Source organism: Impatiens glandulifera, chromosome 4 (assembly GCF_907164915.1).
Source record: "Impatiens glandulifera chromosome 4, dImpGla2.1, whole genome shotgun sequence".
Lineage (NCBI taxonomy): Eukaryota > Viridiplantae > Streptophyta > Magnoliopsida > Ericales > Balsaminaceae > Impatiens > Impatiens glandulifera.
Window position 1 is genome coordinate 19989738 of NC_061865.1, and position 12507 is coordinate 20002244.

General features: G+C 31.6%; 2 protein-coding genes across 2 annotated transcripts; one reads left to right on the forward strand and one right to left on the reverse strand.

Annotated features, from left to right (window-relative positions):
- The first annotated feature begins 4549 nt into the window (after positions 1-4549).
- LOC124934348 (uncharacterized CRM domain-containing protein At3g25440, chloroplastic) lies at positions 4550-6206 on the forward strand. Its single transcript, XM_047474871.1, has 4 exons — positions 4550-4836; positions 4915-5215; positions 5301-5702; positions 5794-6206. Exons 1-4 carry the CDS (start codon positions 4733-4735, stop codon positions 6076-6078), a joined length of 1092 nt encoding a protein of 363 aa, XP_047330827.1. The 5' UTR covers positions 4550-4732; the 3' UTR covers positions 6079-6206.
- Positions 6207-6636: 430 nt separating this feature from the next.
- LOC124934908 (two-component response regulator ARR10-like) lies at positions 6637-10031 on the reverse strand. Its single transcript, XM_047475400.1, has 6 exons — positions 9887-10031; positions 9651-9803; positions 9249-9575; positions 9086-9162; positions 8299-8961; positions 6637-6723 (listed from the first exon to the last, which is right to left on the reverse strand). The coding sequence occupies exons 1-6, from the start codon at positions 10029-10031 to the stop codon at positions 6637-6639; spliced, it is 1452 nt and encodes a 483-aa protein (XP_047331356.1).
- Between the last annotated feature and the right edge of the window lie 2476 nt (positions 10032-12507).

Genomic DNA, 12507 nt, shown 5'->3' on the forward strand with positions numbered 1-12507 from the left:
CTTCTCGTTTCGCGAAAGGCTTCACGTTTCGTGAAGGGCCTTCCTTTTGACTTATTTGGCTTGTTAATCTTATTTGATACCCATTTGTTTGGTATTCTCGCAGTTTGTATTTGCAGCCGTAGCTCTCCGCGTTATGGCTACAACAAGTGAGTTTTCTTCTGTCACTGCCTTTCGGTACTTGTTTCCCGTTTCTTTGCAATCTCTTTGTTATATGTGGATTTTATGTGAATAAGAAGACCAGTGGAGTAGTCTTTACTGATCAATAATGGTTTTTTTTTCTTTAGCAAATTACTGAAATTAGGTGTGCTTGAATTCATTTGGGTTCTTCATCTTTTTTCATAATTTGATAACAATGTTGATAAAACTAAGAAGAAGAACTTTGTATTGTAACATTTTTGCTTATATTGAGTGTAACTATCCATTTATCTACTTTTGGCTTATCTGATTTATGGATCTTTATGAATAAAGAAGTGAAATTGAAATTGTTCATTTGAAAAGCTAAATGTATGTTTTTTCAGTTATCTTGTTGCTGCTGTTGGCATACAGAGTGTGTGGAGTTTGTCATTAGCTATAACTGATATATATGCCCATCTAGTTGGACAGTGTTTGCAGAATAATAATATAATTGTTGGCTCATTTGCTACTGGTGTAGGGTAAGATGACTGTTTGAATGGTATATAGTTCCATTTATATAGTTTTTAACTAACAAAGTTGCATGCTTTAAATTATTTTGTATGGTTTTGAGTAGTCAATGGCTTTCCTCTGTTGGTTTGTTGCTTTTCCATCATTTATCTTGAATTCCTAGTTCCTGGTATCTCGCACATGAATTTTTGGTTACTTATTTCTTAGTATATCGCAGATGTATTTTCCTTTCTTGTACTATTATTTTCTTTAAGGTGTGAGAATGAATGCAAGTTTGATTAAAGATGATATTTGTGTTTGTAAGCTAAAGCCTTAGTTGATTAGAAATGTGAGTGAAAAGTTGAGTTTAAAACACCTGATATTTTTTTTAAATGGTCATGCAATTGAGAGAAATAAGAAGATTTTCTTTATGAATCAGATCTTGGATATAAAAGTTTAGCAATCCTTAAAAAGAAACATTAGCTATTTGGGTTCAAAATCAAAGCAATTAATCAACTAAAACCTCTTTCAGAAAATGAAACTAATATACACCTATAAGTAATTAAACAATAGACCACTCAAAAGTATAAAGCCCCAACAAAATATCTGCTGCCAAAATATTTAGAGCAATCAGATGAAATAAATAACTATTAAAAAGCACGTGGCAAGGACTTTCACAAACATTATCTTCTTCGTCATCGTCTTTGATCCCTCTTCTCTTGGTAGAACACATTTAGACTACTAATAATGAATTGTAAGGATCGTCACTCATACAAATGACTAGTTAACAAAGGAGAATGCAAGGAAATGCACGCTGTTCTCTTCGGCAGTAAAGACTTTCCATGCTATCGCTTGTTCATATGAAATGTGGTGTCCCATTGCTGACATGCAAGTTGTCTGAATGTTAGATCCAATGTTGTCTGGTTTGTTGTCAAAGTATCCTGTGTATTTGACTTTGTTAATGAAATAATGAGTTAGAGAGAGCAGCTAGTGAATTACACTGGTAACCTCAGCAAAAAGAAAAAAACTCAACTGGTTTTAAATGCAATGGAATGATTCGAAAGCCGGATTGAAGAAGCGGGGAATCATCTGCGAACATTTCGTCAATTGGAGCAAACACCAGTTTAGAGCTTGCTCCCACAACGTTCTCATCCATTCCACTGCATATCTAATACAATGCCTTTTAAGTTCTGGCACCATAATCACATAATAGAAAGGAGAACAAAATTATATACATGCTCAATCTCTGGCTAAATGTTCGCAGAACAACTAATTACCTTCCAAGTGTGGAAAGAGATCAAGAGAAACTGGAGTTGCACATCTTCAGCTTCCCTTGAATGCTAAGTTAGGAATGACCTTAATCCTAATCGTTTTTTTTTTCAACTAGAGTTTTGTCCCAGAAGTAGGGGCTAGCACATCACTCCACCACTATGACCCCCACTTCAATCAAAGTGATTTCAGTTGGAATGGAACATGAGACCTCAGCCTCTTATTCAAAGTCTTTCCACTTGAGCTACAGTCTTCTTCATTTCGTTCTTCTTCTCATCGTCCCTCTTGATCAGATTCTCCCTCTCAGTTTCAAACTCTTTCATTTCCTTGTCTTGAGTTTTTATGAACTTTATGATTTCATCCCCCACTCTGTGTAAATGTATATATCATCAATATAACATAAATAAAACTCAAAAAAAGAATGTAGAGTTAGATGGTGATGGATTCCTTCTTACATAGAAGAGCTATTTGGACTATTGGATTATTGTTTGATCTTCTGTCGTTGCTCTTGAAGCATCTTCTCAAACTTAGATTCCAGTTCTTCTCTAGTTTTATGAATGATCTTCATTTGATCATTGAAGAACTGTTTTTGATATATCATCTGAAACACAAGTTTTTTAATTAACCACAAAATTTAATCTTGAAACTAAACTAGACTTGAAGAATCTGAAATGCTGCAGCCTGACTTACCATTTCCTTAGTCTCTTCGTGGTGCTTCTTGAATCTTAGTTTCACTATTCGGTTTTCCTCCCTAGTCTTCTGCAGCTTTTCACTAACAATACAAGCGATTTCTCAAGGCCTCTGGGCCGCATCTGTTCTTATGCCAATTTGTTCTTAAACCAAACGAGTTGTTGATTATCTTCATTCATTTATCTCGTTTGTTTCACAACCATTTCTTGATACGACTGCAACTCATATTTCAACTTCGTTTTTCCTACACGGTTTGTTCACATGTAGTATAAACAACAATTGGATGTCAATTAATTAAAAACATTATAGAGGAGAGGAGGGAAGCAAAAACCTTGGCAATGTTGGTTGAAGGAATCTAAGTCTCCTTTTTCAGCCATAAAACCATATAGTTGTCTCTTCCCACTAGGATTGGTCTTCGCGTAACGCGATGTGCCTTCGCGTAATGAGAAAAGTGAATCTTCCCTAAAACGGAACCCATATGATAATCGACGAGATTATCTGTAAATATCATCATCGACAATATGAACAACGAATAGTAAAACCAATATGAACAATAAGATTAACAAAATATTAACCAATATGAACCAATAAGAATAATAAAAACATGTTAAATCGATTTAGGATTAGAGTTAGGGTTTTGAAATGAAGATAATAGAAATAAGAACATAAATTGATTTAGGGTTTTCAAATGAAGATACTGGAAATATGAACATAAATCGATTTAGGGTTAGAGTTTGAAACGAAGATCATGGAAATAAGAACATAAATCTGAATGATGAACATCGATTCAGGGTTAGAGTTTTCTTATCTTTGATGTTTTCCGCCGCCGCCGACGTCGCTCTAGCCGCCCCTTCGCCGCCGCCGTCGAACAAGAGCAGAGAGAGAAGAGAGAGAAAAAAAATGAAGGAAATCAAAAAAATTTGAGTATTTATATAAAACCCTAATCCACTTCGCGACACTTCGCATTACGCGAAAATGGTAATTTTGTCTAAAAAAAATAAAGTGGTCACCAGATCAATTTTAATTATCGGTTGATTCGGGTGACAACGGAGGCAAATACCTCCATCTATAGGGTCATTTCGTCAAATTTCCCATATATCGATTATTTCTCTCTCCCTCCAACTTTAATTACTCTGAATTAATTATTGATAAACTCAAGTGATTTCTCTTTTTGAGATCTAGGATAGTATGCTTTAGAGAGAGAAATGATGTTATGTTTGGGCTTTAAATTTATAAAAAAAATTGTGTAACACATCAGGTTAAATCTTGAAAGGTAAAATTTGTTCGGAGTAGAGACCGTCTTTTTGGATGGGCGTGTGAGCCACAACGCCGATGTCTTTTCTTACATGTAACCAAACACCGAGCTTAAAATAATATTTAAATGTTGGTAAATGTTGTTGAAGATAACTAAGTAAAAAAGTATCTAAAGAACATCAGTTTAAATGGTTAGAGTTTAAAAATAAATCTCAAACAGAGTTTTATTAAAATAGTTTTTATGAAAATATATCAAAAGTATTTTGAAATCATTTTCTATTTTTTTGGAATTTTAGAAAATGATTTAGGTCAAAAATTATAAAAATAAATTGAATTTTAAAATTGGAACCAAACATGCTTTAAGACCGTCGTCTTTGGTCCTGTGTTCGATTTTATCGGTCGAGGCTAAAAAACCCTTGGTCCTGGTCGAGAGCGCCCCAGTCTTTTATTTTAAAATATTTTAAAATACCACAAATCCACCATTTTTTTTGGGACATAAAATAGTGTTTATAAATAATAATACAATAAAATATTTTGTTTGAAAAACATAAATATTATAAATATAATTAAGAGTTAAAAAAAATGAGATTAAGAATTACAAAATAATATTAAAAATAAAATTATAATCCTTAAACAATTAAAATTAAATCACAATTTTAACTCTAGGTTAACAAACACACAAATATGTTTAATGACATTAATTTGCTCATCTATTAGTCTTACAGGATTGACGTTCGCTACTGGTAGAGAGAGTGTTCGCGACCGCCGGCGTCGTTGTTCCCGGCCGGCGTCCTGCGGCGGCAAGGTTTGAAGATTCGAGATTAAGATTTCAATCTTGGCTGGCTGATCAAAGATTCATAGTTACTGTAGTAATAATAGAGAATACGACGAGATCCCGATGGCATGCTCGCTGTTTCGCACCCTCCGCCGTGCTTCTTCATCGCATCTCTCCCTCTTTACTCTGATATCCTCCTCCTCCTCCTCCTCAACTCCTCTTCTCCGGTAAGTCTCTAATTCTCATCCTCGTCTTTGTAATTCATTCATTCTTCTTCTTAGGTTGTCTGAGATTTGTCATTCTAGGGTAATAGCTGCTCCTGCCATTCAACCAAATTACTACTGCTGGCCGATGAGAAACTTTAGTAGTAACGGTTTGGTTAATCTAGTGATATCCCAAGGAAAACCTAAGTTCGAGACCCACGAAATCGACCCTCCTAAAAAAGAGAAATGGCTTACAAAGAAGAGGTTGAAGCTGCAGCGAAAGAGGGATAAGCAGAAGAGGACATCTGCCAATAGAAGGGATCCTCGACACCTTGGAATCACAGGGAGGAAAAAGCAGAAATTCGCTAATGCAGAGGAAAGGATCAAGTATAAGCTTGAAAAGGTTTGATTTTAACCCCACCCAATTCAATTTACTTTAAGATCCTGCTAGGAAGAATGTTCATGTTGATTATCCTCTTCCATTACAGGCTCGGATAAAGGAGGCCATGCTGATTGAAAGGCTGAAGAGGTATGAAGTTCCTAAAGCTCAAGGTCCTGTTGTAAAACCGAATGATCTAACAGGTGAAGAGCGGTTTTATATGAAGAAGATGGCGCAGAAGGGATCCAACTACGCCCCGATTGGAAGAAGGGGAGTCTTTGGAGGCGTAATTCTCAACATGCATATGCATTGGAAAAAGCACGAAACTGTTAAGGTCTTTTGCAAACCATGTAAACCGGGACAAGTGCAAGATTACGCACAAGAGATTGCGAGGCTGAGTGGCGGAACTCCTATTCAGATCATTGGTCAAGACACTATCATATTTTATCGAGGAAGGAATTACGTGCAGCCAGAAGTCATGTCTCCTATCGATACATTGTCCAAGAAACGGGTATTAACTACTAAAAAAGCTTGTTTGTTTAGTTAAGTAATCGTTTAAACTATTATTATTATTATTATTATGAGATGTGTTTTTTGTGCAGGCACTTGAGAAATCGAAATATGAGCAATCTCTCGAGTGTGTGAGGCGATTCATTGCCATTGCGGATAAGGAACTAGAGCTATACTATAGGCATACTGCACTTTATGGTGACCCGAAAAATAGAAATCCCTGCAAAATTCTTGACGGCCCTAGAAAATACATTAACGCGTTTAAGGAAGGTCAAGAGCATCAAAGACTACATTGTGTTGATTTGAATGGTAATGAATTTTCTTCATCTCAATTGGAAAATCTGCAGTGTGTGGAAGCTGATGAAGACGAGGATTAATGTGTTTCAGAAGGTGAAAGGTTTTAATGTTTAACATTGTTTTGAATATTTGGTTTATACAAATGCTTGTTAATAGGTACAATTTGACAATTATCTTTTAACTAAACAATTGAAAACATTTATCCAAAATATTCAAAGTTATTACAGTACTACTAGTTACAAATTAATAACCATTGATCTAACAACAAAGATAATAAATCCATAATTAACTTCTTCCTCCTCACCCCAGTGAAGATCCAGAATTGTAAATCTAAAAAAAAATGCATAAAAAGCTCATTTTTTTGCGAAATTTACACTTTAGCACTAGTGTCATTAGTAATAAGAGAACCAGGTTAGATTTTTCCTTCCCTATGACATCAATAATGATTAGTTTTGATCCATTCACTTTCAGCATAACCTCCTCCCATAGGGAAAGATTTATCATTGATGTATGGATCGTGAAAACATGTCATATTTTCCGAACTCGATGCCAAATGATTTGTCTGAATATTGATTGGAGGTGGTTGACTAATAGTAACTTGAAGATTATGATCAACATATGAATTGGGATATGATAGATCATATGGTTGATAAATCCTCTTCCAGTTTCTCTTTTATAATAGTTGGGTTGATGCCACTAACCCATAAGCTTTTACATGGCTTAGCCTGCCATAATAGGATAAGTTTAGATGAATTTGTAAGGGAATCATTTAAAAATCAACTCACTGGGACTGGGACCATTAAATAAAAGAGAAAGAAACTGACACTACTGATGGAAACTTCAGAATGAATATTTTATGTGAATGACTAACTATTATATGCTTTCAATAGACATTGAATTAAAATACAAAGAGTGTTGTTATCTTTCAATAAAGAAAACCATATTTATAGAAGTATAGTGGATGATGCATAATATAAGGGAGACCGGGTATGATTAACAACATTTCCATAAAATCAACTTCATTTATTTGAACAGCTTCACCAAAACATTGGACTCAATTAATGCTGCAGTCTAAGACGATGAAAGATTTGGGGGAAGAAATAAGCCCCCCATACTTCCTGCGTCTGAGTCGTCTGTGCCTCGCCCGATCGAATACGCGCGCCTGAGTCCTGCGCTGACCAAAAGTTAGATCCGACTCAGCGCTCCTGAGTCGTCGGTCTATCCAGCCCCGGTCCAATCTACTCTATTGCCAGTTTTGTTTAACCCTCTTTAATTTTTAATCTTTTTCAACATTTTAATACTAAAAACTAATTTTAAAATAAATTTGGAAAAATAAAAAATTGTTTTTAAATATTTTAAAAATATTTTCATAAATTATTTTTATTAAAAGTTTATTTAAATTTATTTTTAAATTTAACTGGTTTAAACTATATTATCACTTACCGTTTTTATTATTTTTGACTTAATATTTTAAATATTAAATTTAAATATATTCTTAAATAATGGAAAGTAATTTAATAAATAAAACGTAAAAATCTCATTTTTTTTTAAAGAAAATCAAAATTTTGTGGAGTAAAGACCGTTTTTAACCGGTATAAAGGACAAATATCGAACCCAATAAGAATGTATAATAAAATTACGTATATTAATTATTTGTAATCAAATGACGACTCTTTATTCAAATGTCAATTATTTAAAATAATTTAATTATTAATTTTAATAAAATTTGTAATTTTATCCAATGTCTTGAGATTTTTTTAGGATTAACGTAAAAATCGATTAATAAATTAGCTCAAAATATTTAAAATACAACAGAATTCACGGTTTTTGTTCTAACGTTTTAATCGAGTTTATAAATAATGCAGAGAAGGTTAATGTTGAAATCACAAGGAAGAAAAAGCCTAAATTCTCGTTACTTTAAAATCCTGCTGGGAAGAATGTTATGTTGATTATCCTCTGCCTTACAGGCTCAAATAAGGAGGCCATTCTGATTGAAAGGCTGAAGAGGTATGTTTTTTAATGTACATTTTGACAATTATCACTTCAAACTAAACAATTGAAATCTAATAAAGAAAATTAAACAATCCAAAACATTCAAAGTTATTATAATACTAATAGTTACAAATTAATAATCATTTACAATAATATCGATCCAAAATTACAAACAGTAACATCTTCTTCCTCCTCACAGGGTTGAAGATTCAGATTTGTCGTATAACTGAAAAAACGCATAAAAAACTCATTTTTTTGCAAAATTTTTAATTAAGCACTAGTGTTATAAGACTTGATTATTTAATTACCTCAATCATCATTATATTCAGGTCATCAGCAATAGGAGTACCCGGTTGGATTTGTTCTCCCATCTGTTGTTGTTGGTTATACAACAAATGGTCAGTTTGAATCCATTCATTTTGAGTATAAGTATTACCTCCTCCCATAGGTAAAAATTTTTCATCGATGATGCGTGGATCTTGAAAACCGGTTATATTTCCTGAACTCGATACTATAGGGTTTGTTTGAATATTTATTGGAGGTGGCTGACTGATAGTAACTTGAAGATTAGGAACATATGAACTGGGACATGATGAATTATATGGTTGATGAATTCCAACATAGTTAATGCCGGTTGGATTAGGAACATTACCAAAATTTGCATAACTAGAATCAATGTTTGGAATTAAGGAATGGTTTGGAATATTGTTTGGCGTGTTGAACGTGAATGATCTATTCAAGAGTGATGGATTTGATGGAAAGATGGTAGGTTGATGGAAGTAGTTTCCATACGAGGGTGGCAGTTGTTGGTTTTGCTGGATAAAACATTGATTTTGGTTTGAGTTGAAAGGTACTCCATTGATTTTTACAACGTTGCTAATGTCATGTTTTGTCGATATTTGATCTTGAGCAACTCTATTTATTTCCGCAGTTACTATTTTTTTCCCTTTCTTCATCCCATTTCTGTATTTCTGATCATCAATAAAAAAAAATTTAAAGAATAAGAAAAAAAAATTGTTCATGAAACAATATTGATGAGAATAATGAAAACTTAATATGTAAGACTTTATTAATGGTTTTTCTATATCAATTTACCTGTAAGTGACTAGCAACATTTTCGCGACTCAAATTTGGTTCATTCATCATCTCGAGTATCTTTTTCGGATATGCATCTATCAAAAAAATATAAAAACAATGAATATAAAATTTAGCTACAAAATGTGTTAGTAGCGAGAATTTTATTAATGATTATACTTACCCGGACCAAGTTTTTCAATAGCATCCATGAACTTATGATGTAACTCATTCGACCAACTAACTCTCGGTTTCTTGGGAGGACACGATTGTTCATCATCTACTACAGGTTGAGCAAAAGGTATTGTTTTCGTCGCATAATTATTATTGTCAGCATCTTCGGCTCTTGTTATTGTTAACTTGGAATGATTAGGATTAAACACATTTTTCCTCACAACATGCTGCCATATGTTTTTCAGTTCCTCCATTCGAACAGGTTTTACCAAATAGTCTCGAGCTCCATGTCGCACTCCTTTCATTACCAATTCTATGTTGTCCGATGCAGATATCACTACACAAATAAAAAAGAAAAGTAAATTCATGTTTAAAAAGAAAAAAATATATATATATTTGAGAACTAACTTACTTATGACAGGAATATCCATTTCAAGATTTATAATTTCTAGGAGTTGAAAACCATCAATTTCATTCATCTCTACATCTGTAATGACAATATCGAATATTTCTTCCTTATTTCTCAATATTTCCAAAGCTTCTGTTGACCTTGATGTTGCTTTTACTGCAAGTCATTCGATACAAACATAATTACATGTTTTTAACCATTAATTCACACATTTGAAAGAAAGAATATTTACTACTTACCTGTGAATCTGCATTGTTCGAGAGAGGATTGAAGAATATTGAGAGAAACAATATCGTTATCAACCACAAGTACTCTCAATTGATTAAGAAATCGATATTTGTCTTCATTGGAAGCAGTATTATTCAAAATTGTATGTTGATCCATCTTTCTATTTTATACGAGCTTCTAATGATGCGTTTTGATCGAGAGAGAAAGTCGAAAAAGGTTATATGAGTTAGCTAGTTAGGGAAGTCTTGTATATATAGGTTGAAGTAAAAGGTGAATTTAGTTAGTTTTGGAATATAATATTATGGAAAGTTTTTAATGAAATATAGAAGTAGAATTTAGGAAAATTCCAAAACTAATCCACTTGAATTCTTAATTAAGATTTAACCAATTATATTTTACTAATTTGAATTTGTAGCCCAATTAACTATATGGGCCTGGCCCTCTTAAACAAATCTAGGGCTTTTTATAATATATAAAAACCCGTTCAGACTACAATGGAATGATCTAAACGTCGTTAGATCCGATCCAGTGCGCTCCTGAGTCGTCGGTCCCACCCAGCCCCGGTCCAATCTAGCTAAGGCCCGTTTTGTTTATCCCTCTTTAATCTTAATATTTTTCAACATTTAAATGCTTTAAACCATTTTTAAAAAATTAAAAAAATATAAAACCATTTTAAATATTTACATAAAAAATATTTTATTAATAGTTCATTCGAATTTATTTTCAAATTTAACTCGTTTAAATTGTTATTTCCACTCACTTATTTTACAAATTTTTACTTCAATTGATATTGACGTTTATTTAATATTTTAAATATTAAATTTAAATATATTCTTAAATAATGGAAAATTAGTGAATAAATAAAATATAAAATCTAATTTTTTAAATAAAACTAAAATTTTGTGAAATAAAGACCGTTTTTAACTGGTACGAAGGACCAAGCGCTATAACTTTTTTCTAAATATTATTAAATATCGAAATTAATAAGAATGTCCGATAAAATTACATTTATACAGTAAAAATATTATTAATTATTTGTAATCAAATGACGACTCCTTAAATTAAAGGTCAATTATTTAATTTTAATTAAATTTATTATTTTAGTCCAATGTCTTTTTTCTTAAATTCAAGAAGATATAAGTTATGAATTTTGTTGATCAATCGAAAATCGATTAATAAATTAGTTCAAAATATTTTAAAATATCTCGGAATTCACTATTCTTATTTGTGTGTTTAATTGTGTTTATAAATAATAAAATGATAAAGATATTTTATTTGAAAAAAATAAATATTATAATTATAATTGGGAGCTAAACAAAAAATGATATTATGAATTACAAAATAATAATTATAATTCTAAGTTAACAAAGAAAATTTTGAATGATAGTATTATGTAATTAATGTGATTATATTGTTTAGTTTAAAGGCAGATAATTAATTGACATTTAATAATTATATAGTCTTATTTATGTGAATAATTAATCAATTCAAAGATACATTAATTATTTGACATGTCTTATTATTAATGTTTAATCATTACAACAAAATACTATTAACAATTAATATTACTAACCAAAGACTTTATATTAATGTTGCATTAGATATTTTGAGATCGGATAAATTATTATTTAAATTTAGTTGTTACTTAAGTTTATAAATGTGAGCAATTTCTGTATTGTATATTTTAAGTGATTAAGGGTTATATTTTTTTATGATGTTAAGTTAAAGATAAAAAAGTTTTTGAGACGAGACAACAATATATTTTTGAGGATATTGAATTTGAGGGAGAAATGATTTTGTCTTTGAAGATGATTTAAATCAATAATTTCTATTGAAGAATATTTGATTCATATCTCAAATAATTTTTAACAATGATAAGGATTTTATTTTTATTGATTATAAAGTTTAGAAATCAAAAGTAACAAGACAATGTTGATCAAATTCAATAAGTACAGACTCAATAACCTCAAAATCAAATATTTTTTCGACAATTCAGTTTCATCGGATGACTCTTTAAGGACAATTTATGACATTCGTTACATATTTTGATATGGAGCTTCATCAAAATAGATGTTAAGGAGTTTCTCAACGAAGACATTGAATTTTTTTTTGGTGTAATGAAAAAACTTTGCGTCGAGAGACCAAATTAATATGGTTTGCAAATTAAAGAAATTCATTTATGGACTTAAAAATGCGTCTCGTTAGTGGTACCATAAATTTCACAAAATAGCAATTCTATCTTTTGGTTTTGAGGTGAATTTAATTGATGATTTGTGTATCACAAGTTCAGTGGGAGTAAACACATATTTATAGTTTTATATGTGTGCGGCATTTTGATTGCCACAAATTTTCATTGACACTAATTAACCAAATAGTTATGAGATATTTGAAAAGAACTAAGAATTAAATGCTCACATATAGGAGGTCGGATAGTCTTGAGATCATTGAGTATTCTTGTTAGAATCTTTTATCTAGATCTTTATTCTTTAAATTTATAATCTTAATAGTCTATGTCAATTAACTGAGATAAACTTTAGTTGCAGAAACATACCTGAATCTTTAGTGAAGAACAATTAATTAAGTTGTTCTTCGTTTTTCTTCGGATCTTCTTTCGATCTTGAATTTCCCAGTT